Here is a 24,086-nt window from a genome sequence, read left to right as displayed (position 1 = left end):
AAGGCTATACAGAGAAAGGTTGTCTCAAACGCCCTACATGTAAAAAAGTTAGAATCCAAACCAGATGTTCTCAGGTCACGCCCATCTGTCTCTGTCCACCCTCATGGCTGTTTGTATACAGAGGAGCCCAGCCTACCAGAGTCCAAGCTATCAGGGGCTATCAGTGGCATAGCCCATGTGAGGGCTACGTATTAACTAAATGAGATCCTCCTACCACTTCCCCTGGACCTCTACTCTGCCTTGAGGGCCTGAACTTTCCTCAGAGCCCCCACCAATTGTCTTTCTATGGTGCTAATAATTCTTCTAGTAATCTTTTCCCAAAAGGACACAAACACACACACACACACACACACACACACACACACACACAGTGAAGAAGACAGTAACAGACTCTGAGTTTGAGATGACCGAACTCCCACATTCCTTGCATAGCAAACTCATTAAAATGTGTACCTTCTTTCTTTGTTTATATGATTTTTTTATTTTATTTTTTATTTTTATTTTATTTTTATTTTTTTATTTTATTTTTTATTTTATTTTTCTTCCAAAGTCTCACTCACAAAGCCCGAGCTGGCCTGGAACTCACTATTATACGAGTGAGACACAAGGTAGTCTGCACATCAAGCTCTTCCCCCCTCCACTTCTCAACCGGCAAGATTATGCCTGTGTCCCTGTGGCCCAGTTCACGCTCACAGCTTCTAAACCGGCAACCACCTGAACTTAGCCCTCAGCCTTGCCTCCATCGGGGAAGCCTAACCCCAGGCTCCCACCCAAAGATTCTCAGCAAGTGGCATGTTTTTAAGGGCAGACTGTCTGCGTTCTGAGTACCCGCTGCATCCAGCCATAACATCATCCTGCCTTTACCTGACACCCAGTTATAACAACCCCTGCTGTGGCCGGCCTCAGCTCCTCCTCAGGAGCAAGAGCCTGAGAGGACTTCTCTGAGATCAAGGGAGACACTGTCTCTGGAGTAATGAGATCTCCTGAGTTGAAATGCTGGCTCACTGAGACAGAAGGTTCCAGAAACTCTCTTCTTGACCTTCCTGTACTGTCCTCAGACCTGTTCCTGTTTGTTCTTATAGAAATCACATAAAGAAAGCAGGACATATAATTTTCCGGTCTCTAAAGATCGAAATTAGCCAGAGATTTGCAGCAGTTTGGTTTCTCCTCAGGCTTTAAGGAGAGAAGCTGAGGGCTTAGAGAGATCAAACAAAGGTAGATGCTAGCTTTCACTCAGACCCTCCAGTTTGTTAAACAGGAAAGTGAAAGCAGCTGACGTTTGTTCCTATTCACAGCAACTCAGTCTTTTCCAGTAAGGAAAAAGAGAAAGCCACCAGCACTAGCAGAGGATCACATTACTGGTCACTTGGAGGGATGACAGAGAGGGCTCCTTGTGACCAGAGGATCGCATTGCCCAAACCTCTGGTCAATACTGAGCCTGTAATGGGCAGACGTTGTGTTCGGGAGACACCAGAAAGCGCCAGTAGGGGCCTCCTCATTCCTCTGGCTCGATTTGTCTCCCTCCCTCCCGCAGTGAGGACGAACAGGCTCAGCTCTGTTTCTCTTTGCTCAGTTGTGCAGTGAGAGCTCGCCCGGACCGCAGAGCAGCAAAGAGAATTACGGAGCCGCCCACGACTCTGAAAGCAGCTCCACTCCTCCTCACTGCCCGCTTTGACACTGTGACCGTAGCCGGTTGCTAGAAAACATTTCTGCTTTTCTTCATGAGAAGAACATCACACAGGGGTCAGTGCTTCTATGCCACCGTCAAAGTGTCCAATCCCTGCTTTTTGCTCAGGTATCTGACTCTCTAATAATCTACCTCCAGGATCTAAGGAAAATGAAATATGCCCCCTCTCAGCTCAGACCCTCTTCCCACTCAAACACTAGGAAGGACAAGGCGCCGGTGTTCTGACATTCTCCCTCAAAAAGACAGTGAGGTGAGGGTAACCAAGTGAGCGAGTAAACAGGGAAAACAAATCATACGGAACGAGATCTCAGTGCCACCTCCAAGCACTTGAGGGGCCTGAGTTTGCTGGGTCTTGAGGTTAACATTACCCAGGGCCAGCATCTCCACAGGTGGTGTCCATGTATGTGAAAAGGGTTCAGGCACAGAATGCTCTGATGTTGGGCTGGCTGTTAAAATCCCTAAGCGGACACAACTCCCACCCCAATGGCCCCACCCCCACTTCCACCACCCGCCCCCCCCCCAATCCCTCATCTCAGCCCTGTTGAACTTGGGTCAGCACAGCAGGGCTCTGCTCCTATTTGAAGAATACTAGGCAGCTGGCCCAGCCCAATTCTGAAAACCAGTTCGTTTCAAGGAATAGAAACTGAAACCGACTCTCTATCGGAGTCCCCTCCCGGCTGGGCCCTGGCAAACAGATCTCAGATCTAGAAACTGCAGGACAAACTGCTTAGAGACCAGAGGCAGAAAGGAAATCCACCCGATCAGACCTCGTCTTGGTTCACTCCTCTCAGAACTCCAGACCTCTGCATCTCATCTCTAAACATCCGGGTCTAGATTCCAGTTCTGGGTCTCTCTGTCGAGAACTTTTGCCGGAGGACTGCAACGTTTATTTCTAAGAAAGAAGGAAGGGGTGACGTTACAGGAAGCCCACTAACATTGAATCACACATAACTCCTCTGGATCAGGTAAGTAAGCTTGGCCACCCCCAACTTTTCTTCCCTACAATATGAACGATAAAAACCCGTGAAGCCAGGTCACGTGACCTTGGGGCCTGGCTTCCTTTGCTCATGCAGTGTCTACAGCAGAGCCTCTCTCTGACTGTCTTCAGTACCACACAGCCCTGCTGAATCTTTGCTACTCAGATCCGTCTAAGCCACCAGACTGGAGGCAAATGTTTACCTCACCTGTATATTCTCGGCCTTGTGGGTCTTCTGATGGTGGCTAAATTTGAAGAAGGAAGGCAGAGTGTGGCAACTCATATTCTCTTGGAATCTAAGATAGGGCCTCTTCATATCTGCACAAAGTAAACGCCCGAGATCAGAATACATGAAAAAATATGGGGGAAGAAAAAGAATTTGTTTCTTATCAGTGGGATAGAACTCAGGGTGGGATTTGAGTATAAGGTATCTTAATGACTTTTTTGTCTGACTCCATTAAAATGTTTTATTTGCACTGAAAAAAAATGGCTCTGTTTAAGGAACCACCTCATTCACCAATCTGTAAATTTATAGTTAGTGAGGTGGGAGCTTTTCAAATACCATCTTCCCAGAGCATGTGGGCTCAGGATTGTCCCCATTCACCATGAGGAAGTTTGTCACACTTTCCAAATAAACATCGTGATTTTTTTTCTGTCTTTCCTAATAGTAATCAAACAAAGAATTAATGAGGGTTTTAGCACACACAAGGATACCAGTTCACAAAAATCCTTGATTTTTTTTTCCTTTTTTTTTTTTTTATTAACTTGAATATTTCTTATATACATTTCAAGTGTTATTCCCTTTCCCGGTTTCCGGGCAAACATCCCCTTCCCCCCTCCCCTTCCTTATGGGTGTTCCCCTCCCCACCCTCCCCCCATTGCCGCCCTCCCCCCAACAGTCTGGTTCACTGGGGGTTCAGTCTTAGCAGGACCCAGGGCTTCCCCTTCCACTGGTGCTCTTACTAGGATATTCATTGCTACCTATGAGGTCAGAGTCCAGGGTCAGTCCATGTATAGTCTTTAGGTAGTGGCTTAGTCCCTGGAAGCTCTGGTTGATTGGCATTGTTGTACATGTGGGGTCTCGAGCCCCTTCAAGCTCTTCCAGTTCTTTCTCTGATTCCTTCAACGGGGGTCCTATTAAAAATCCTTGATTTTTGGTTCATTACTAGTCCAGTCTGGTTCCCATGTTTCCTTGAGTCTTTCTGAGAGAGATTCATAACAATTGTTTTATACACAAACCACGCATAGAGCCTATGCAGAAAAAAAAATCCACCTGTAAATTTTACATCAGGTAAGCCATGAAATTTATTTAGTGGGTTATAGTAAGCATGTTTCCAAGCTAATTAATTGAAGTAGAAAATAGCAAAACTCTGCTCGATGAACTAAGATGGGTGGCAGCAGAGGGAATTGTGTGGTGCCTGCCACCTTTCATGCAGCTACGGGCAGGTGTGGGCGAGCATGCTCTCCGTTCTGCGTGTCTGTGAGGAGACTCAAAAGACATTCCTCCCTGGTCTGATTCTCTTCTCCAGGCCTAACCCCCACCTCTAGTTGGGTCGACAGCCACAGGGCTCTATCCTCTTCTTTGGGGTTTTTCAAGCCTGTGCAGAGAGGCGAAATAGGAGTATAATCTGGGCATGACCCTCAAAAAAAGAAGTGGAGGGTCGCTTGAATCCCAGAAGGAATCCTTGGGGCTCTCTGTAAATACTGGGTTGGTGTTCTGAGCTACACTATCCCAAGGCTGTCCACACCAACATGCCTGTGTGGCTCCTGGAGGACCCTGCAGCTTCACACAGTTATCCACATGCCCTTTCCCAATCTGCTCGTAATATATGGACTTCAGCAACCCTCTGGAGAGTTACCGACTCCTGTGTGCAGCTGTGACCTGCGCCATCCCCGTCAGGGTTCAGTACAGGGTGCTCAGGTGTGCAGGCAGATGGGAAGTCTCCATCTCCAGGCACAGTTACATACGTAGTTCTGAGAAGAGCATGGTTTGCTCCTCATCTACTCTGGTGAATGAAACTCACAGTCAAGTAGAGCAGATACTACAGAAGTTGACCCTGACCAATGACAGGCAAGGAGGAGAGGAGATGATTGCCTTGAGGACGAGACACTACTAAATGTCACACAGCTTCTTTTCTCATTCTTCCCTCCCCCCCATCTCTGCACACCATTACAGAATATTCTCCTGAAGTTTGTCCAGCTTCGTTCCCCTGGCTTGCAGCAAGCTTTGTCTCAGAATATACCAGTCCACTAGGATGCTTTTATACCCAGCTCACTTGACTCTAAAGCAGGAAGTACAACCCCAGCTGTTCCATAGCATCTCCAGTCTAACATAATAAGAACTGCTGGAGGAGGACCCTGAATCGTGTCTATAGTCAGAGGCTTGTCAGGCTTGCAGCCTCCATGCAGATGTGATATGACAACCTTTCCCATATCCCCCCCCTCACTGAATTCTGGACATCTTTGCAGTCATTTGATAAAGCATCTTGATCTATTGATGAGTTTAACCCTAAACCAAGTTTCTGTATAGTTGGAGAGGCTGGAGGTATCTCCTTTATCATTGCAATTCGGTTATATGATGCATGCAAAAGAGGACAGAAAAATTAGTCTCCGAAATTATGAAATGTGTGTCCATATAAAGGGTAAGCGACAACTGGTGGCAGTGAGTAGATCAGGGTTCCCAAACAAAATTCCTCAGCATGCATCAAATCCTCTGTTAAGTAGGATTGTCTTCACTGTACAAACAGAAACATGGAGTCACACTGCAGGGATCAACCTTTGGATTTCTTACATACTCTGTGTATAATTCAGGGATGGTTCTTAGACACAGTGTTATAACCCTGTAATCTCAGCACTAGGGAGACTGAGATAGGAGAATCATAAGTTTTAGGTCAGCCTGGGCTACAAAGGAAGACCGTGTATCAAAAAAAGAAAAGGCTATTTACTCATATGTCTCTATTTCTTTGTCCCCAATCAACAATAATGAATACCACTTATCTAATAGGGTTTGAGGAGTATTAAGTGAGATAAGGCATTCGAAGGAACCAACTCAGATTCAAGACACAGGACCTTCTTGCTTAGAGTCTAAGAGTGGAGGAAGAACCTGAGGAACGGCTTCCTCAGAGACCCTAATAAAACCAGAGAGCCTCACCAGGGAGCTGAGAGGTGCAGAAAGCGTCACACGGATCTTGTCATGAAACCATCACACAAGTCCTGCGAGGTGGGTAGCACGACTTTTCGGTGCTGGAGGTAGACAATTGGCATTCCAAGAGTGGGTCCATGTTGCAAAGAGCTGAGCTCCTCAAACATGGAATGGTCTCTTGACCGTTGTCCTCGGTAGAGGACGAATACAAGTCCCAAGACTGGAGAAACAGGCTATGGGGAGCAGATGGACTGTATTCAGGTGCTGTCACAGAAAAGGTTCAAGTGAAAGGGGTACCCAAGCCAGAGGAGGCTGCAAGAGGAGAGGCTGTGCTGGTGGATGTACTGTGGCCATGAGCATGTCCCACAGATGTCCTACAGATAAATAAGTAAGTGTTCTAGGGGAACCTCCTCCTTTGATGTGAGGACAAAACAAGTCTCCAGATGTTCCCAGATGTCCCCCTGGGTACTCCCAATGGGACAGAAAGGCTCTACTGGCAAAAGAGAAAAAAAGGCCTTGGATTTAGAATTGTCTTAATTTATTGCTTTGTGTGTGTGTGTGTGTGTGTGTGTGTGTGTGTGTGTGCGCGCGCGTGTGTCTGTGTGTGTGTACATATGCTCAAGCACACATGTGACGGGTGGGTTGGAAGATAGCTTTCAAGAGTCAGTTCTCTCTCCCATTCCTGTGATTGAACTCACGTCACATTGCTTCTCGGCCTTTTGGCTAAGATCAAGTGAACTCAGGTCACTGGATTCAGCAGCAAGTGCCCTTAGCTACTGAGCCAGCCATCTCACTAGCCCCGAATTATAGAATGTTTTTATTTGTATTCATGTACAGGAGGAAAGGTGAATTTTAAGAGAGGATAGCATAACAATCACTCATGACAGGAGGACTTTGCGAGTTCATCAGTAAGGAGCAGTTTGTGTGCTGTAACATTATGTAGAATCCACTTGGTTAGCTGGGTGGCATTGATGCACACCTTTAATCCCAAAGATGCAAAGGCAAGTGGATCTCTGAGTACAAAGCCAGCCTGGTCTACAGAGTGAGTTCTAGGACAGCCAGGGCCATCCACACAGAGAAACTCTGTCTTGAAAAACAAAAACAATCAATCAATCAATTAATCGATATCCACTTGGTTATTCCCAAACCAAGTCTCTTCTTTTTTTAAAAAAAATGTTAAAAATTCCTTAATTTTTTTATTCCTGGTACCACTACCATAATGAAAAGAAAAAGAAAAAGAAAAAGCTACAACAGATAAAAGACCTCAGGAATGTACATTGCATTAATCAATAGCTGCACTTTTGCAAATTGTGGCTATGACAGTCCTGAACAAGAAGGGCTTCCTGTTTAACCTGCAGTAACTTTTCTGACTGTGGATCATCCTTTCTTCTGTGGCAGATTTTTACAGTTCCTCTAATGCATTTAGGACGACTGTCTCAAAGTAACCTGCAGCTTTCCTGACAACTCCTCCCTCTCTCTCCTGCTAAGAACTGTAGCCATTTGTTTCTGTTTCGTTTTAAAACCTTCTGTTACCGTATCCACCACTGCCACCTCCAGATCCATAGCCAGCACCATAGGGACTGCCTGAGCTTCTTCCACCAAAACTCTCCCCCTTCATGGGTCCATAATTAGATTGTTGCTGTCTACTGTAATTTCCAATGTCATTATAGTTCCCACCTCCACCAAAATTTCCTCCTTCATTGTAACCATCATATCCTCCTCCTCCACCACCATATCCACCACCTTGGTTTCCATATCCTGGTTCACCACCTCCTCTACTACTGTAACCAGGACCACCACCATAGTTGCCACCATCACCTCCAGATCCATTAAATCCACCATCACCACCTCCATAACTGCCTCTGCTGCCACCACCTCCACCACCATAGTCTCTGCCACCCAAGTTTCCTCCACATCCCATAAAGTTGCCAGATCCACCTCTAGGACCTCTCTGTGACCCGGCAGACTGCATCTCCTGTTAAGAAAGGGCCTTTTCCACTTCACAATTATGCCCATTAATAGTGTGGTATTTCTGAACAACAATTTTATCAACTTTGTCATGATCATCAAAAGTTACAAAAGCAAATCCTCTTTTTCCCACTCTGCCTGTCCTCCATAACTTCTGTGGTTTCAATCTTGCCATACTTTTCAAAGTAGTCTCTCAGATTATATTCTTCTGTATCCTCTTTAATACCACCAACAAAAATTTTCTTCACCATTAAATGGGCACTGGGCTGTACAGAAACAGCTCTAGAAACAGCTCTGTCTGGTTCCACCACACGTCCATCAACCTTGTGTGGCCGAGCACACATCGCAGCATCCACCTCTTCCACACAAGAGTAGGCCACAAAACCAAAGCCTCTGAAACGTTCTGTTTGAGGATCTCTCATTACCACACAGTCTGTAAGTGTGCCCCATTTCTCAAAATGTTCTCTTAAGCTATCATCTGTGGTTTCAAAGTTCAGACCACCAATAAACAGCTTCCTCAGGTGCTCTGGTTCCTTTGGATTGTGGCCCTTCATTTTGAGACCGGACTCGCCTCTTCCAACTCGAGTTCAATATCACCAAGTCTCTTCTTGGTCATGCCCTACTCTCATAAATGCTATAATTTCATTGCAAGGAATCAGCCAACAAGAAAAATCTACTTTCATACATCAACTTGTGCACTCCCAATAACAATAACACTACCAACAGTAATGTACAGAAATGTAGGAATATAAGTTCTGACCAAAGAATCAGTAGTAGGCCATTTAGAAATTGTCTTGACTTATTTCATGAAGCTGGTGGGAGAGATGATCCCGAATAAAAACATCATTTGAAAGAGGAAAGGGGGGTTGGGGATTTAGCTCAGTGGTAGAGCGCTTGCCTAGGAAGCGCAAGGCCCTGGGTTCGGTCCCCAGCTCCGAAAAAAAAGAAAAAAAAGAAAAAAAAAAAGAGGAAAGGGCAGAATGTGTGCTTTTTAGAAAAGAATAAATTATACTTGAGGCTTACAGGCTCTTCCTTACCAGCACGGAGCTTAGTGAGGAGAGCTGGCTGCTAGCACTTTCAGTTGTTGATCCTGTCTGCTCATTTAGCTTGGTACAGGGCCTGTGTGATATGTGTAACATCTGCCGTTCTGCTCTTGAAATAGAACCCCTCACACAACGATTGCACAGCCATCCCCAGGAACATCCCTCTGTGACATGCAATTGTCTCCTAAATTGTTCTGTTTGTAAATGAAGTGTCTTTGTGACTTCTCTGGTTGAGTGTCTGAAACCCGGAGGCTGTGCTGTAAAGCCTGTCAATTCGTAGACCATCCTGTGTCTAATGCCCCAACCTTTTACTCCTACAGGCTGCTCCACTACTCCCCAAGATGCCAGAGACCAGTACCCATTATGCTCCACTGAACTTGTCCTTCCCCTCCGTCCCTTCATACCAAATAGGCTGTAGCAGTTTACCTGAGATCAGTAGGAGCACTGAAAGAGCTTTAAAAGAAGGAAAACTACCGGAACTGGTCTATGGAATCAAGGAGACTGTGGCAACATTGTCCCAAATCCCAGTGAGCATCTTTGTGACTGGGGACTCGGGCAATGGCATGTCATCTTTCATCAATGCACTTCGAATCATTGGCCATGAAGAAGATGCTTCGGCTCCCACTGGGGTAGTAAGGACCACCCAGACACGGGCTGAGTACTCCTCATCCCACTTTCCCAATGTGGTACTGTGGGACCTACCTGGATTGGGGGCCACAGCCCAAACCGTAGAGAACTATATAGAAGAGATGAAATTCAGTACATGTCACTTATTCATCATCGTCGCCTCGGAGCAGTTCAGCTCAAATCACGTGAAGCTGGCCAAAATCATCCAGAGCATGGGAAAGAGGTTCTATGTCATCTGGACCAAGCTGGACCGGGACCTCAGCACGAGCGTCCTATCAGAGGTCCGGCTCATACAGAATATCCAGGAGAATATACGGGAGAATCTCCAGAAGGTGGGAGTGAAGGAAGTTCCCATATTCCTAGTATCCAATCTAGACCCTCTCCTGCATGACTTCCCGGAACTTAGGAAGACACTTCGGACAGACCTGTCCAACATCAGGTGCTGTGAACCCTTAAGGACCCTTTATGTCATTTATGAGAAGATCATCGGTGACAAAGTAGCCAACTGGAACCAGATAATAGCCAACGGGCGCTTGAAGAATTCTCTCGGGGTCAGAGATGATGATGACATGGGGGAGTGTCTGAAAAGGTACCGATTGATATTTGGTATCGATGATGAATCACTTCAGCAGATAGCCCACGGTATGGGGACAGTAGTCATGGAGTACAAGGCCAACATAAAGTCCCAAGACTTCCACACTCTCCGCAGAGCGGACTGGAAACTGCGGCTGATGACCTGTGCACCTGTGAATGCAGTCTTCCGTTTGTTTAAATTTCTCCCGTGCTTATGCCACTGTTTGAAACGCATGAGACATAAACGCATGCTCCTCTTAGTTGCCGAGGACACCAAGAACATCCTGAAGAAAATCCTGATGGACGCCATCGCTCCACCACAAATCTAGTGTAAGGGTGGCCTGGTACCCTTCTCCTCATATAGAAGCCAATTACCTTAGGATCCTCTTCCTTACATCCCTATTTCTCCACTAGAAATCAAGAGATAAATTCTTCGATAGGAGTTAGAATCACTCATACCCCGCCACCCAGACTCTAATGTATTGTTCTACTGAGGAACAGGGACAGGTAATGATTAAAAATCAATGACTGGGGGCTGACGAGATGGCTCACTGGCTGCTCTTCCACAGGTCCTGAGTTCAATTCCCAGCAACCACATGGTGGCTCACAACCATCTTTAGGAAAATCTGATGCCTTCTTCAGGCAGGCGGATGTATATGCAGCAGAGCACTCATATATTAAATAAATAAACTTAAAAAAAAATCAATGACCATGATTCTTAGATGGAATATAGACATTTTGTTTTCAGCTATTAAGTGTGATATATGTCTAAATCAATTTTCCTCTGAAACAATAAAGTCGGTTGGTTCCTCTTCATTGATGCATTTGTATCTCTCTCTTCTTCCTTTCCCTGCTAAGGACTCGTTTAGAACAGAGGAACACCTACTTCACATTTGGAAGCAGCAGAAGATTGTGGTAGCAAGTGTTTTCAGGATTCTATTTAGTACTGGAGACAGAACTCCAGACAGTGTTCCTCAAGCAAGGTTGTAACCTTCCACACATTCAACTGCCAAGTCCCAAAAAACAGGGTCTTAGGAAGGAACTCAGGTTTACGTGAGTGACTATCATAGTGAGAGAGTATTGGCATCAGTGGACTTCATGCTGGACCATTTGAGGAGAATTTGCTTAGGATCTCTCCTCCAAGTGTGTGATGGGGGTCTCAAGGACATTGCCAAGAGAAAGTGTTGACTCTTGAGACAACACAGTGAAGACTTACCTTCGCAAGGCATCAACGGGCAGAGACAAAGCTGAGGTTGGGTGATACAAAGGGAAACGAGGTTTATAACTCATTCATTGTTTGGGGGGCTAGACAGATGGATCTGTGGGTAAGACATTTACTGCTCTTCCAGAGGATCTGAGATCTGCTCCCAGCACTCACAGCAAATGCCTCACGACTACCTGTCATTCCAGAGAATCCAGTGTCACCTTCTGACCTCTGTGGACATCCACACTTAGGTGGTGTACACTCAAACAGATGCATAGACACAAATAAAAAAAAATGCATGTTGAAGGTGGGTGTGGTGGTACATGACCTTAATCCTAGCACTCAGGAGGCAGAGGCAGGTAGATCTCTATGAGTCTGAGGCCAGCCTGGTGCACAGTGAGTTCCAGGACAGCTAGGACTATTATACAGAGAAACCCTGTGTGTAGGAAAGCATACATACATATGTTCATACACACACACACACACACACACACACACACACACACACACACACACATTGAAATGTTCCCACAGTTTCAGAGGTGAAAACCCAGTTAGAGTGGCCTGTACGGTTAACATCTATCTGGTGAGGTTCTCATTCTGGATAGGATCAGAACAGCAGATCCAGGATCACATTGTGGAAAGGCTTGTATAGGAAAGAGGATGCCAGGCAGCTTTAAGGACCAGCCTCTCCCTTTTCTATAACAACCAACTCTTTTTTTTTTTTTTTTTTTTTTTTTTTTTTTTTTTTTTTTTTTTTTTCGGAGCTGGGGACCAACCCAGGGCCTTGCGCTTCCTAGGCAAGCGCTCCTAACCACTGAGCTAAATCCCCAACCCCAACAACCAACTCTTACAGGGAAGTAATTCAGTGTAAAAGAACACCATTCGTCTCTTCCAGGAACAATGACTGCAGGACATAGTTACTTCCCGCCAGGCACCCCTCTTAAAGGTTACCCCATTTCCACCCTCCAAAATGAGGTTCATCACCCTTCAGTACATGAAGCACCAGAAGGTGTAAAACCTGCCTACCCCAGAACAGGACACCAGAGTGGTTCTTGACAGTAATAAACAGCTATATGAAAGCTGTGGCTGAGGTCACGTGGTCCCAAGGTACCTGGAAGGAAGAGTAGATACCCACTGATCAGAATCCCAACAGTCTTTCTTCAGAATGGCTGATCTTTGACATTGTGACATGACACCGTGATCCGCAAATAGGCTTCATTCATACCTGTATACTATGTATTCAATAATGTGTAGTAGGTCAGAAATCAGAAATCTAAAAGGATCTGCTTGGGTGTCTCTCATTTCCCACCAATATCCCAGGCACTTCCCGCCTTTGGGTGGCTGCTGGGAATTGAACTCATGGATCTACAGAAGGGCAGTCAGAGCTCTTAACCGCTGAGCCATCTCTCCAGCCCCCTTTGTTTCTTTATCTCCAAGACTCTTCCTTTACCTTTTATCCAACATATGCATATATAATCATTTCCTCTGTGAACATCGTTTGAGATAACCCAGACTGAACGAGCTAAGAACTTGGAAAAGGAGGAGAGAGCCAAGTGAAGTGGGAGAAGCCAAAAGTAAAGATGGTTGTAACTTTAATACACGGGTTTTCTGAGACCAAATTCAGGCAAAGGGGGAATGTGGGATTCCTGATTAGGTCATTGAGTTCAGAAAGGAAGTGTTTCTGGGACCAGAGCACAGCAAACACAGCCTGGTGGAGGGGAAAAAGACTTGGTCTTCTATAGAGACCAAGGTAGAAAATAGGGTCAGAGAGGAAGGGTGTGGCCAGAGAGCAGCAAGGCACTGAGGAAGCCTTCAGCCTTGTTTTTAGCCAGATGTAGAGTCATCAAAAAGTTTTAATTAAAAACAAGGGGAGTACAGGTTTACTCTGCTATAGAAAAAAATATTGTTTGCCTCGGTCTAGTCCAATAGTTTAAAACAAAATTGCCCCAGTCTGCAGGGCAGTCAGCAGAGGTTGGGGACCACCTAGGAGAGAATGGGGGACAAGAGACTCGAAGAAGGACGCCAAGACAAGAGTCTGATCAAGGCGGCAGTTTTATTTTTTCCCAAGGCTGAATTTATACCATAGCAGGCGTAGCAGAGGGAGGGGGAGTGGGAAGCATCTGTGCAAGCCAAGGACACAGTACTCATGTGGTCAGCTGATGTCAACAGGATGTTGGTTTCTCAGAAAGGTCACAAGTTTGTCATATCACTGGGCATCCTGACCACCAGATTTGTATTAGTCTTCTGTAGCTGGCTGGAGATTTCCCATGAACCCAGTCATACTTAACTCTAACTATACTATTAACATCAATAATGGAGAGTTTTAAAGGCATCACTCCCAACACAAAATTGTCCCAGAGAAGATCCAGTCTGTTAGATCTAGACTGTAGGAAACAATGGAACAATCACCTTTGTCCCTGATTTTCAAGAAAATAATTAAGGGTTGGGGATTTAGCTCAGTGGTAGAGCCCTTGCCTAGGGAGCGCAAGGCCCTGGGTTCGGTCCCTGGCTCTGAAAAAAGAACAAAAAAAAAAAAAAATTAAACTATTAGTTATCTTTCTCTTTTCTTTCTTTCACTCAGTTTTTTTTTCCCCCTGTTTGCTTATTTGCTTGCTTGTTTTAGTTTTCGAGACAGGATCTCACTATGTAGACCGGGCTTTCCGGAAACCTCACATGCAGACTAGACTGACCCCAAAGTCACAGAGACTTTCCTGCCTCTACCTCCCTTGGTGCTGGCACTAAAGGCATGCGTAACTATGTCTGTGCCTTTAGTTACTCTTCTACTGCTGGAACAAAACACTATGACCAGAAGAACTTAGAAAAGAAAGTGCTCAGTTGAGCGTACAGATTCAGAAAGTTGCAGTCCCAGATGGCGGAGCAAAGACATGGCGGCGGAGATATTAAGAGTGCTCATGGGGTTGGGGATTTAGCTCAGTGGTAGAGCGCTTGCCTAGCAAGCGCAAAAGGCCCTGGGTTCGGTCCCCAGCTCAAAAAAAAAGAAAAAAAAAAAAAAAAAACAGAGTGTTCATATATCCTGACTGCCTCAGGGTTTCCATTGCTGTGAACAGACGCCATGACCAAGGCAACTCTTATAAAGGACAACATTCAATTGGGGCTGGCCTTACAGGTTCTGAGATTCAGTCCATTATCTTCATGGCAGGAAGTGTGGCATCGTCCACACAGGCATGGTGCTGAAGGAGCTGAGAGTTCTACATCTTCACCCAAAGGAAACCAGGAGAACAGACCATCTCACAGGGATATAGGAAGAGAGTCTCAAAGCCCACCCCTACAGTGACACACTTCCTCCAACAAGGCCACACCTCCTAACAATGCTACCCCATGGACTAAGCATATTCAAACCACCACACTGATCCTCATGCAGGAGGCAAAGAGCTAACTGGGAAGGCCTAGGCTTTGGAAACCTCAAAGCCTGCCCCCCCAGTGACACATCTACTCCAACAAGGCCACACCCCCTAACCCTTCTATGAACTGGGGACCAAGTATTCAAATACATGAATGGGGCCATTGTCATTCAACATGCACAACTGTGCATATAGGGATGTTAAGATGCAAATGAGCTGTGCTGTGTAAGGCACTTTTCATACCTGATCTATACAAATAATTTTTTTTTTAAATTTATTCATTTATTATATATGAGTACACTGTAGCTGTCTTCAGACACACCAGAAGAGGGCATCAGATCTCTTTACAGATGGTTGTGAGCCACCATGTGGTTGCTGGGAATTGAACTCAGGACCTCTGGAAGAGCAGTCGGGTGCTCTTAACCGCTGAGCCATCTCTCCAGCCCACAAATAATTTTTTAAAAAAGCTTACAGGGGTTGGGGATTTAGCTCAGCGGTAGAGCACTTGCCTAAAGCAAGCGCAAGGCCCTGGGTTTGGTCCCCAGCTCCCAAAAAAAAAAAAAAAAAAAAAAAAAAAAGAAAAAAGAAAAAAAAAAGCTTACACTGAGCATGTTGGCACATGCCTTTAATCTTGGCACTCAAGAGATAGAGGCCAGTGTATTTCTGTGAGACTGGGGCCAGCCTGGACTACACAGTGAATTCTGGGATGGCCAGAGCTAGGTACAAAGGCTCTGTCTCAAAAAGCCAAAATAAAGTTACAAGCTGTGTGCGGGGGAGGGGATGCTCACCTTTAATCGCAGCACTCAGAGGGCAAAGGCAGGCAGATCTTTCAGTTCAAAGCCAGCCTGGTTTACAGAGTGAGATCTAGGACAGCCAGGGCTACGTAGAGAAATCCTGTCTCAAAAAAACAAAACAAAACAAACAAACAAACAAACAAAATCTTACAGTGGAACTTTTACAGGTAAGTCCTTACATTTTTATCACTAAGGACTCAATTATGTGAATACGTGTAATGAAGAAGATTGAAGAAGATCAATTTGTATTTAATTTTTAAAAGTTTTTTCTACATATACAACCATAATGGCTGTATATATTTATGACTTATGACAGTGTGTATATTAGGTAAATTTTAACTTGCATTCTATATATGCATTCCTTCAAGGTTTGCTGGACCTCAGGTCCTCTAACTGCCCCACTGTCTCCTAGAGATCAGGCCTCACACTCCTGCAGTCTCCATTCCAGGACAGAATTAATAAAAATGCTGTGCTGTGACCTTGAATTTTTCCATCCTGCAGTAGTTGAAAGGCCCTACCTTCCATGTACCTGGGCGTGTAGGCTAAGTCGGGCTTGTTCGCGAGCCTAGCTGTCAGCCTGGACCAGGCCCATCTCACAGAGAATCCACATACACTGGGCCTCTTTGGTGTGTTCTCACTGCAATAAATAACATACAATTGGCATTTTATTAACAAGTCAGTAACAACCTAACTGATTCATCTTGACCCGAGCATCTAGAGCAGGGCCTCAACCATCACCGATGCCCTGTTAACACTGACAAGAGAGTACCAAGTTTAAAGCTTAGTGAGGATGTCCCTGAGAAAATTTAAAAGACAGGATGTACAGAGCCCAAAAGTCTCCTACACATAGTATCCTCTGATGCTACTTCTCTCCCCGTCCAACACTCTGTCTAGGCCCAGCCCACAATTCCATTGAGACTATATCCCAAGACAACTTAGGCCTCTGGTCTTGAGTGAATATCGATTTCTTCTCAAGGGGACTTTATCATCACTTGGGCATCAGATGTCAAGAAAAAAGGAGGGAAGAACTATTGTTTATTTCTCAGAGGCGATTAAGAGAAATCTGCACCATCTGTGGGAGAAGACATTGCAATCACCAACTATTGACAGCAGATGGCGCCATTACCCTAACACTAGGGAGTTTCTGTCCATTTGAATTACAAACGCCTTTGAAGACAGGTTTGTTTTTGTTTGTTTGCTTGCTTGCTATTCAGATAATGCTGATCTCAAACTCTTAGGCTCTGGCAATCCTCCTACCTCAACTTTCCAAGTAACCTGGCTACCGTGAAAGCCACCAGGCCTGTTAAGAACTAAAATTTTGTAGGACCAGCAGATTTTGGTAAAAGCTACTAGCAGGGACCAACTTTGATATGATTGAAGAGCTTTAGGGTATCAGCATGACTGTCGCCTCATCATAACATAGAATGTGTTTGTGTCAAATGTGACTGACTGTCTTATGAAAACGAGCGTTGAGGTAGGACTTCATCCACAATCCATCGACAAAAACAAAGATAGAAACATCAAGTCGTCCTGCACATCTGTCCTCAGCACAGTCTAAGGCAGAGGTTCTCAACCTGTGGATCACAACATTGGACCCTAAGAACTACGAGAAAATACCACTTCATAAAATTACAATTCGTAACAGTAGCAAAATTACAGAGAGGAAGTAGCAGTGAAAATAATTTTACAGTGACGGGTAAGGGGTCACCACAATCTGAGGGACTGTATGAAAGGGTTGCAGCATTAGGAAGGTTGAGAACCACTGGTCTGAGGCAACAAGAAGAGGAACAATGTACGTCCCTGCTTTGAAGGAACTTGCATATTCTTAGAGCAGTAGAGGATGAGGCAACAAGAAGAGGAACAATGTACGTCCCTGCTTTGAAGGAACTCGCATATTCTTAGGGCAGTAGAGGATGAGATCAGGCGCTCACCCCTGATTCCTGGGGAACCCCTATCTCTAGCACCCGCCTGAGTGGCTGTTCTGTTTTATTTCACAGTGAGTTCTGCACTTTGACCAGGCATTCCTTTAAGTTTAGTGGGCACCATGCCGTTCTTCCAGATTGCCGGAAGTGTTGGTGGGACTCCTGGCAAGAGTCGGTGACAATCCTGGAGAGGGTTGGCATTCTACTGGGATAGGGTTACCCAGTAGGCACGTGGGTTAGACGGCTGGCACTATTTTCTGAGTAAATGTGAGGGACGCTGGTTGGGACATAGAGACATCATGATCTCAAGGAGCGTTTGGACCTCAGAAGAGAGCCGTGGAATCGATCAGTGTCTCAACCTCAGGGTATCAAATGGGACAGTCGTGGCAGTTTCGTTCACGATGGGTAAAAGTGCATCCGAAGAGAAATGAATAAGGAAAATGTGGCTTTCTTTGTGGGAATGGATGGGTTCATTTTGTTAAGTTTGACTCGGCCATTCCAATGAAGTTTTTAAAAAGTCTGTAAACTAAAAATCTAAGACAAGCAGTAGTGACAGCCTGGAGGTAAGGGCAGGCGGATCTCGCAGTTCGAGGCCAGCCTGGTTTATAGAGTAAGCTCCAGGACAGCCAGGGCTAAACAGAAACCCCATCTTGAAAAACCAAAATAGATAGATAGATAGATAGATAGATAGATAGATAGATAGATAGATAGAGATAGATAGATAGATAGATAGATAGATAGATAGATAGATAGATAGATAGATAGATAGATTAACAGACAGAAAGACAAATAGACAGCTAGATAGAAAAATAAAAAGAAAGATAGACACACAGACAGATAAGCTCGAAAAGTGAAATACGAACCCAAGTCTAAGTCTCTCAAGTAAAGATACAGAGATGCCAGGGCAGGGAGAAATCAACAACAAAACTAAGACTTCGTTTATTCCAAGTTATGGATTTCCGGATATTTTTTTCTATAAGTTTTCCTAATCTTGCTTTTTTTAAAAATAAAAAAACTGACATTTCACTCATGGGGGGGCTCAGGCGGAGGGGGAATGCAGTGTGCAGGGAAGTGAATTTTGACAAAAGTCCTTTCAAGATCGGTGCCTTCTGTTGGAAAACCTGTTTAAAGAATAGAAACCGAAGACAGAGGAATCCCCACACCTATGCATGTGTGTTACAGAAAGAAAAAAAAAACAGTTATAAACTTTTTAAAATGAGAATGTGGGATTTACTCTTTCTTTTAAAATGAAATTATAAAAGCAATACACAGACCTGTCTTTACCAGAGAATGAATAGGTTTCCTCTGTGCTCAAGGCCATTTGTCAGAGGGGAACAGGGCGACATTTTTTTTTGAATGCCTTCTTTCAGAAAGACAGATCTTATGTGCGCTTATCGAATCCTTTCCTAGCGCGAGTGAAGCGAATTTCTGATGTGGGCGGCTCTGCCAATCCAACCTCAGACCGCATTTAGATTCTCTGTACCTGAGACACCCCCACCCCCACCCCCGAGGACGTATATGGACCGAGTGCAATCAAAGAAGAGCCAAGAGCATCAAGGTAGCGTGGCCGAGCGGTCTAAGGCGCTGGATTAAGGCTCCAGTCTCTTCGGGGGCGTGGGTTCGAATCCCACCGCTGCCAATAACTTTTGATCACTGCAATGAATTTCCAAAGGAAAAATATTTGCCTACCACCCTGAGTTTCCTGAGATTCTGGAATTCCGTTTAACGGAAGGTGGCGCAATGTCCCGGTCCATTTGAAATAGGTCATGCGCAGGCCGCTGCTGCTGGGAACAGCAAAATAGGTGTACGTATTCAAGCCGGCTGAAGCTGTTTTATTTTCTGTGACCTCGAGTCTGTTACAGGACAATTCTCACAAGACGAGATCGAGCGATTCTTTCCCAGTTTTTTGAAAGTGAAGAAAAAAACATACGACCTCTGTTTCCGCCCGGTTTCGAACCGGGGACCTTTCGCGTGTTAGGCGAACGTGATAACCACTACACTACGGAAACTCATGTCTATGCGGCTACTCTGCATCTCTATTATTCTTAGCAATCTCTCTTCTGTCATTCTATTCTTGTTGGTAATTGGTCTATAAACTTCATATGATATAGCTATATTTACGGCGGGAAATTTGTGCATGAACACGAGCATTTACCCAGGGTTCTGCGCTTAAAATCTTAGCCAAAACCGTGAGTTTCGGGTACCTTTCCATCCGAGTTTCTTCTAGACTGTCCAGCGCTTCCGGAAATCTTGGCTGAGAGCCCTAACTACTGCCCAGACCAAAACTAAAACATTTGGGCTCGTCCGGGATTTGAACCCGGGACCTCTCGCACCCAAAGCGAGAATCATACCCCTAGACCAACGAGCCAGCTGATATGGCAGGTTCACATAATTCATAATCGTTCTGTATACGAAACATTCCATCGAAGCAATAGAATTGTCTTTGGTAGTATGACAGAGTCTTCAAGATTTGACATTCTCCTAAATGTATTTATAACAGTCTAACCTTGTATCCATCCCCATACTCAGCCATAGCTAATTCTGAACAGCGTAAATGTCCAGCCTTCTTTGGCCTGTTGGAGAACTCCTGGATCCGGAGTTTGGAGGCAGGAGCATTCTTTCACTGCAGAGGCTGGGCACCCTCTCTCACGTGAGCCTAACTGAAGCGCAGCTGTGGCCAGTCCCGAACGCTCTGGAAGAACGCAGAGCCTGAAGGATGACAGGTTAGTTGGGTGGTGAATGAAGCGAGACAAGTCTAAACGTGGTTGGGGATCCTTTAGGTTGGGGATCCCGGTAAAGAGGTAGGGGTTCTTCTCTATCACTTTATGAAAACATAAAAAGCAATGCAAAAAGAAATGCTTTATTTGCAAAAGAAGCCACAGGGAATCATAAACGCTAAAAAATGCCCTCTCGCGGTGAATCTAACCGGAGTAGATGATGCACAAACTCTGGGGTTCTTGGCACTGGCCAAGTTCTCCTGGGATTGCCCCGGAACCACCTGCTGCACAGACTGAGGCCCTGGGATGCTGGGAAGCGTTCCCCTCTCCTTCGCATCCGACCTAGCCTCACCTAAGCGGCTTTGATTGCTCTGGTTCATTTCATAGCAGAAGAGAGTGATTCGGGTTCCCCGTCGTTTAAATTCGCAACCACTCGCTCAGAACCCGGCCTCGGGTTGAGCTTTGATAACAGTTGCTATCAAACAGCGGGTGACACTGATTCCCGCTCCCTCTCCGTACTCACGGCGTTCACCTCCAGCCTCCGCCCGCTAGAGATTTTCTTTGCTCCAGTTTACTAAATGTAGATTGTGGTTTTAAATCCTGAGCCACCTACCACAGCCCACTCGGGGCTTTTCCGAGGTCCCCATTCGTCTGGAGAATATGTAGGAGCCAGGAAAGCAACGCTATCCCCTGACAGTCTAACCGTGTATCCATCCCCATACTCAGCCATAGCTAATTCTGAACAGCGTAAATGTCCAGCCTTCTTTGGCCTGTTGGAGAATTTCTGGATCCGGAGTTTGGAGGCAGGAGCATTCTTTCACTGCAGAGGCTGGTCACTCTCTCTGACGTGAGCCTAACTGAAGGGCAGCTGTGGCCAGTCCGGAACGCCAGACCTGAAACTCCTGGGTTGTCTAGCTCCTTCCTCCGAATACAGAGTCATTCCATGCCAGGGGGCAAGCTAACGAAATTTGTTAAAACTCGGTACATTTATGACAGGCTCTGAAAGCCCAGAGAGGTCCAAGAAGCACAAAGCCTCTCTCCCTAAGGCAATAAAGTCCGGGATCAGTTGCTGGAGTACAAGAGACTCTTGTGGGGCTGCTTGCAAGTACAGTAGGGGGCTCCTGGGATGTAACCTTAGTGGGTCACTCACTGTCCATGCTGGGATGGGTTTTTCAGAAATGCAACTGTTTTTCAATCAGCTATGTTCCCCGCAAATAACCCTCCACCCACAGTCCTGGAAGTTATCCCCCATAAACTGATAGATTCGCTGTCTTAGGGTTACTGCTTGCTATGAAGAAGCACCATGACCAAAAAGCAAGTTGAAGAGGAAAGGGTTTACTCGGTTTACACTTCCATAGCACTGTTCATCACTGAAGGAATACAGAACCGGGCAGCAGGAACCGGGAGGCAGGAGCTGATGCAGAAGCCTTGAAGGAGTGTTGCGTCCGGGGGCGACACCATCCACAATGGGCTAGGCTCCTCCCAATCAGGAACTAATCACTAATCGGGAATGTTAGGAAGGCATTTTTCTCAATTTAGGTTATTTCCTTTCTGCTATCTCTACTTCGTGTGCCAAGCTGGCACAAGAAAGACCACGCAGAACATTTGTCAAGCAAGTCATAAATAAAATCTTTTGTTTCTTTGGTCTTTCTTTGTGCACTATCTGGAATGAATATATGTTTTGTTCCCGTCTCCCCAGGGGAATTTCTTACAGAAGCTTGGCTCCTGGCCCTTGCGGGACAACCACACAGAATTCAACTGAGAGTTTACCTTCATTCTGTACACTTTGGGTTTGTCTTTTTCTTAAAAGATCAAGTGAAAATGACAAAGTTAGTCGTTGGGCCAGATGTTAGGAAAGTGGGCGTTTCCTTACTTGCGTTTTCCTTTCTTTCTTTCCACAAGGAGGTGACCGGGACCTACCGTCTCGCGAAACGCCGCCCTGGCTGGCAACTTGCGAGAGCGGCAGACACAGTGACCTGCGCTGCGGGAGACGCGGAGGCTGTCCTAGTGGCGAAGGGGAGCACGGGCGCAAAGCTCTACGTCGGGAAAGGGGAAGTGGGTTCGAGCTATAAAAGTGCAAGACAGCCTAGCCGAGTGGGGCGACAGGGAGTTAGGGCGAGTGACCTCAGTAAGAGCGTATAACCGAGGCACAGCAGGAAAATGGCGCTGGACGCAGGAACGTGCCGAGGAAGTTTGCAGTGAGTCTGACTTCAAGGAAGCAGGAATTCAACTCTGGGCTGAGGCTTCATGAGAAACAAAATGACAGAGAAACGCAGTTTCAGTATTTTTCTCTCACGTTCTGGTCTGGACTGCAATAGTGAAAAAGTTACTGGTAGGCCCCAGCGAGATTTGAACTCGCGACCCCTGGTTTACAAGACCAGTGCTCTAACCCCTGAGCTATGGAGCCAGTCACGAAAGTGGCTCCTGTGCCTGAGTAGTTAACAAGATCACAATCATTGCGCAGTCGCAGAACCTGGTATCAAGTTGGGAAATCAAATCTAATCTTAGTTTTTCAATCGAGTGGCAACAGTCGACAGAATTACAAGCCGCCAAGTCAGAGATGTCAAGGTGGTACCTGAGACGAGCTGGTGGTGACAACAGCGGTCGGGTTCTTCAGAGGTGCTCAAAAGAGAACAAGGGCAAAGTCCTAGAGTCCCCTGGTCTATACTCATGGGCAAATTTGAAAAAGACAACCAACTCTTATGGTACATCTTAATGCCAGCAATGGCCTAGATTGTCAGGGCCCCTAAGGGCCTCCTGAGGGGAGGACAGGAGTCCTAATCTGGGAAAGAATAAAAAGCAGTGGCGGCAGTCCATAGCCCTCGGCCCGGGGGCTAGCCAGCCCTAAGGTTTCTGTAAAGCTGGATGGGGCGGGTCACTAGTTGTACAACCCAGAAGCAGGTCCCTGGGTGCCACTCATTTGAGGACTGGAGTTCTGTGAAGATAAGGTGCAGAGTCGTAGATTTCTGAGCTATAGGCCAGTTATTCTCAGAGATCTAATAATGCTAGAAATCTCGCGATGCCCAAAAGATGAGAGAGCGAATGCACAGTCTCATGTGAGCATGTGCAGCCAAGTCACTAAGTCGTCCTGTAGCCAAGTAATTGTCACAGTAACTGTTGTCGCATTGTAGCCATTATACCGAAATGTATAATTACTCAACAAATACCACCCTCTGACAGACACAATCATGTATACATATAAACAGCTGCCCACCATTCTCAGTCCTGGCTTCACACACACTCAAGACGCCTACACCCAACAACCCGCTTTTTGTGACATGCAATATCGTGTCGTTCCAAGCATAGTTCTATTAAGTGATGCAAAGGGAATTAATGATCACCAAAAGCAAGCTGAGTGTGATTGGCACACACCTTTAATCCCAGGGGCAGAGTCAGGAGAATCTCTGAGTTCCAAGGCCAGTCTTCCAGAGCAGCCAAAGATACAGAGTGAGACCTGATCTTTTAAAAACACTGTATTTGGAATTACCTAAATCTGTTCCCCAGAACCTAATAGCGCAGGCTTGACTCCAGTGTTGTGGCATTTGAATGCAGAGACTTGGACGCAACTCAAATTTAGATTAAATGAGTTTATTCTCACCGATAGCCAAAGGCAGCTTTAGAGACAAACAGCGTGCTGTGCCAGAGGGAGCTAACGGAAGCGTTTATAAAGGTGGACGCCAAAGGTGCTCATTAAAATTATCTACGGAATTCATAGCTGGGCAGGAAAATTGGTTTTCTCCCCTCACTTTTTTTTTTAAGGTTTATTTATTTAATGATTTAATGTATATGAGTACACTGCAGCTGTCTTCAGACACACCAGAAGAAGGCACTAGATCTCATTACAGATGGTTGTGAGCCACCATGTGGTTGCTGAGAATTGAACTCAGGACCTATGGAAGAGCAGCCAGTGCTCTTAACCACGGAGCCATCTCTCCAGCTCGCCCTACCCCCCGTTGTTTCTTTTTCCTGTGTATAATAATGAAAAGATCACTTACTCTAGTCACATAACAATGATGGAGTTTACAAAAGCAGAGAGCAGGGACACCATTATCTTTCTCTGATCTCACC

At 45.7% G+C, this 24,086-nt stretch overlaps 1 protein-coding gene, 4 non-coding genes and 1 pseudogene across 6 annotated transcripts; 2 read left to right on the top strand and 4 right to left on the bottom strand.

Moving 5' to 3' along the window:
- Positions 1-2,233: 2,233 nt before the first annotated feature.
- Positions 2,234-10,832, top strand: LOC116909877 (immunity-related GTPase family M protein). Of its 2 annotated transcripts, XM_032913614.1 has the most exons (3): positions 2,234-2,652; positions 5,668-5,883; positions 9,137-10,832. In XM_032913614.1, the coding sequence occupies exons 2-3, from the start codon at positions 5,857-5,859 to the stop codon at positions 10,343-10,345; spliced, it is 1,236 nt and encodes a 411-aa protein (XP_032769505.1). In that variant the 5' UTR covers positions 2,234-2,652; positions 5,668-5,856; the 3' UTR covers positions 10,346-10,832. The 2 variants fall into 2 exon arrangements, with proteins under 2 accessions (XP_032769505.1, XP_032769508.1); XM_032913617.1 differs by lacking the exon at positions 5,668-5,883.
- Positions 7,322-8,493, bottom strand: LOC116909878 (annotated as a pseudogene).
- Positions 10,833-18,858: 8,026 nt separating the features above from the next.
- Trnal-aag lies at positions 18,859-18,940 on the top strand. The gene has a single exon. It is a non-coding gene; the product is annotated as a tRNA-Leu (tRNA).
- Positions 18,941-19,237: 297 nt separating this feature from the next.
- Positions 19,238-19,310, bottom strand: Trnav-aac. Its single transcript has one exon. It is a non-coding gene; the product is annotated as a tRNA-Val (tRNA).
- A 287-nt stretch (positions 19,311-19,597) lies between these two features.
- On the bottom strand, positions 19,598-19,669 carry Trnap-ugg. Its single transcript has one exon. It is a non-coding gene; the product is annotated as a tRNA-Pro (tRNA).
- A 2,683-nt stretch (positions 19,670-22,352) lies between these two features.
- On the bottom strand, positions 22,353-22,425 carry Trnat-ugu. Its single transcript has one exon. It is a non-coding gene; the product is annotated as a tRNA-Thr (tRNA).
- Positions 22,426-24,086: the final 1,661 nt, after the last annotated feature.

This window comes from Rattus rattus, chromosome 9, assembly GCF_011064425.1.
Source record: "Rattus rattus isolate New Zealand chromosome 9, Rrattus_CSIRO_v1, whole genome shotgun sequence".
NCBI classification, from domain to species: domain Eukaryota; kingdom Metazoa; phylum Chordata; class Mammalia; order Rodentia; family Muridae; genus Rattus; species Rattus rattus.
Note: the sequence above shows the minus strand (reverse complement) of the source record. Positions and strands in the feature narration are given on the sequence as shown.

What these genes read in the sequence shown, in the direction of transcription:
- LOC116909877 (XM_032913614.1), top strand. Translation starts at nt 5,857, where the DNA reads ATGAAACCATCACACAAGTCCTGCGAG. An exon ending in CATCACACAAGTCCTGCGAG is followed by an intron (nt 5,884 to 9,136) that starts GTGGGTAGCACG and finishes TTACTCCTACAG; the next exon opens with GCTGCTCCACTACTCCCCAA.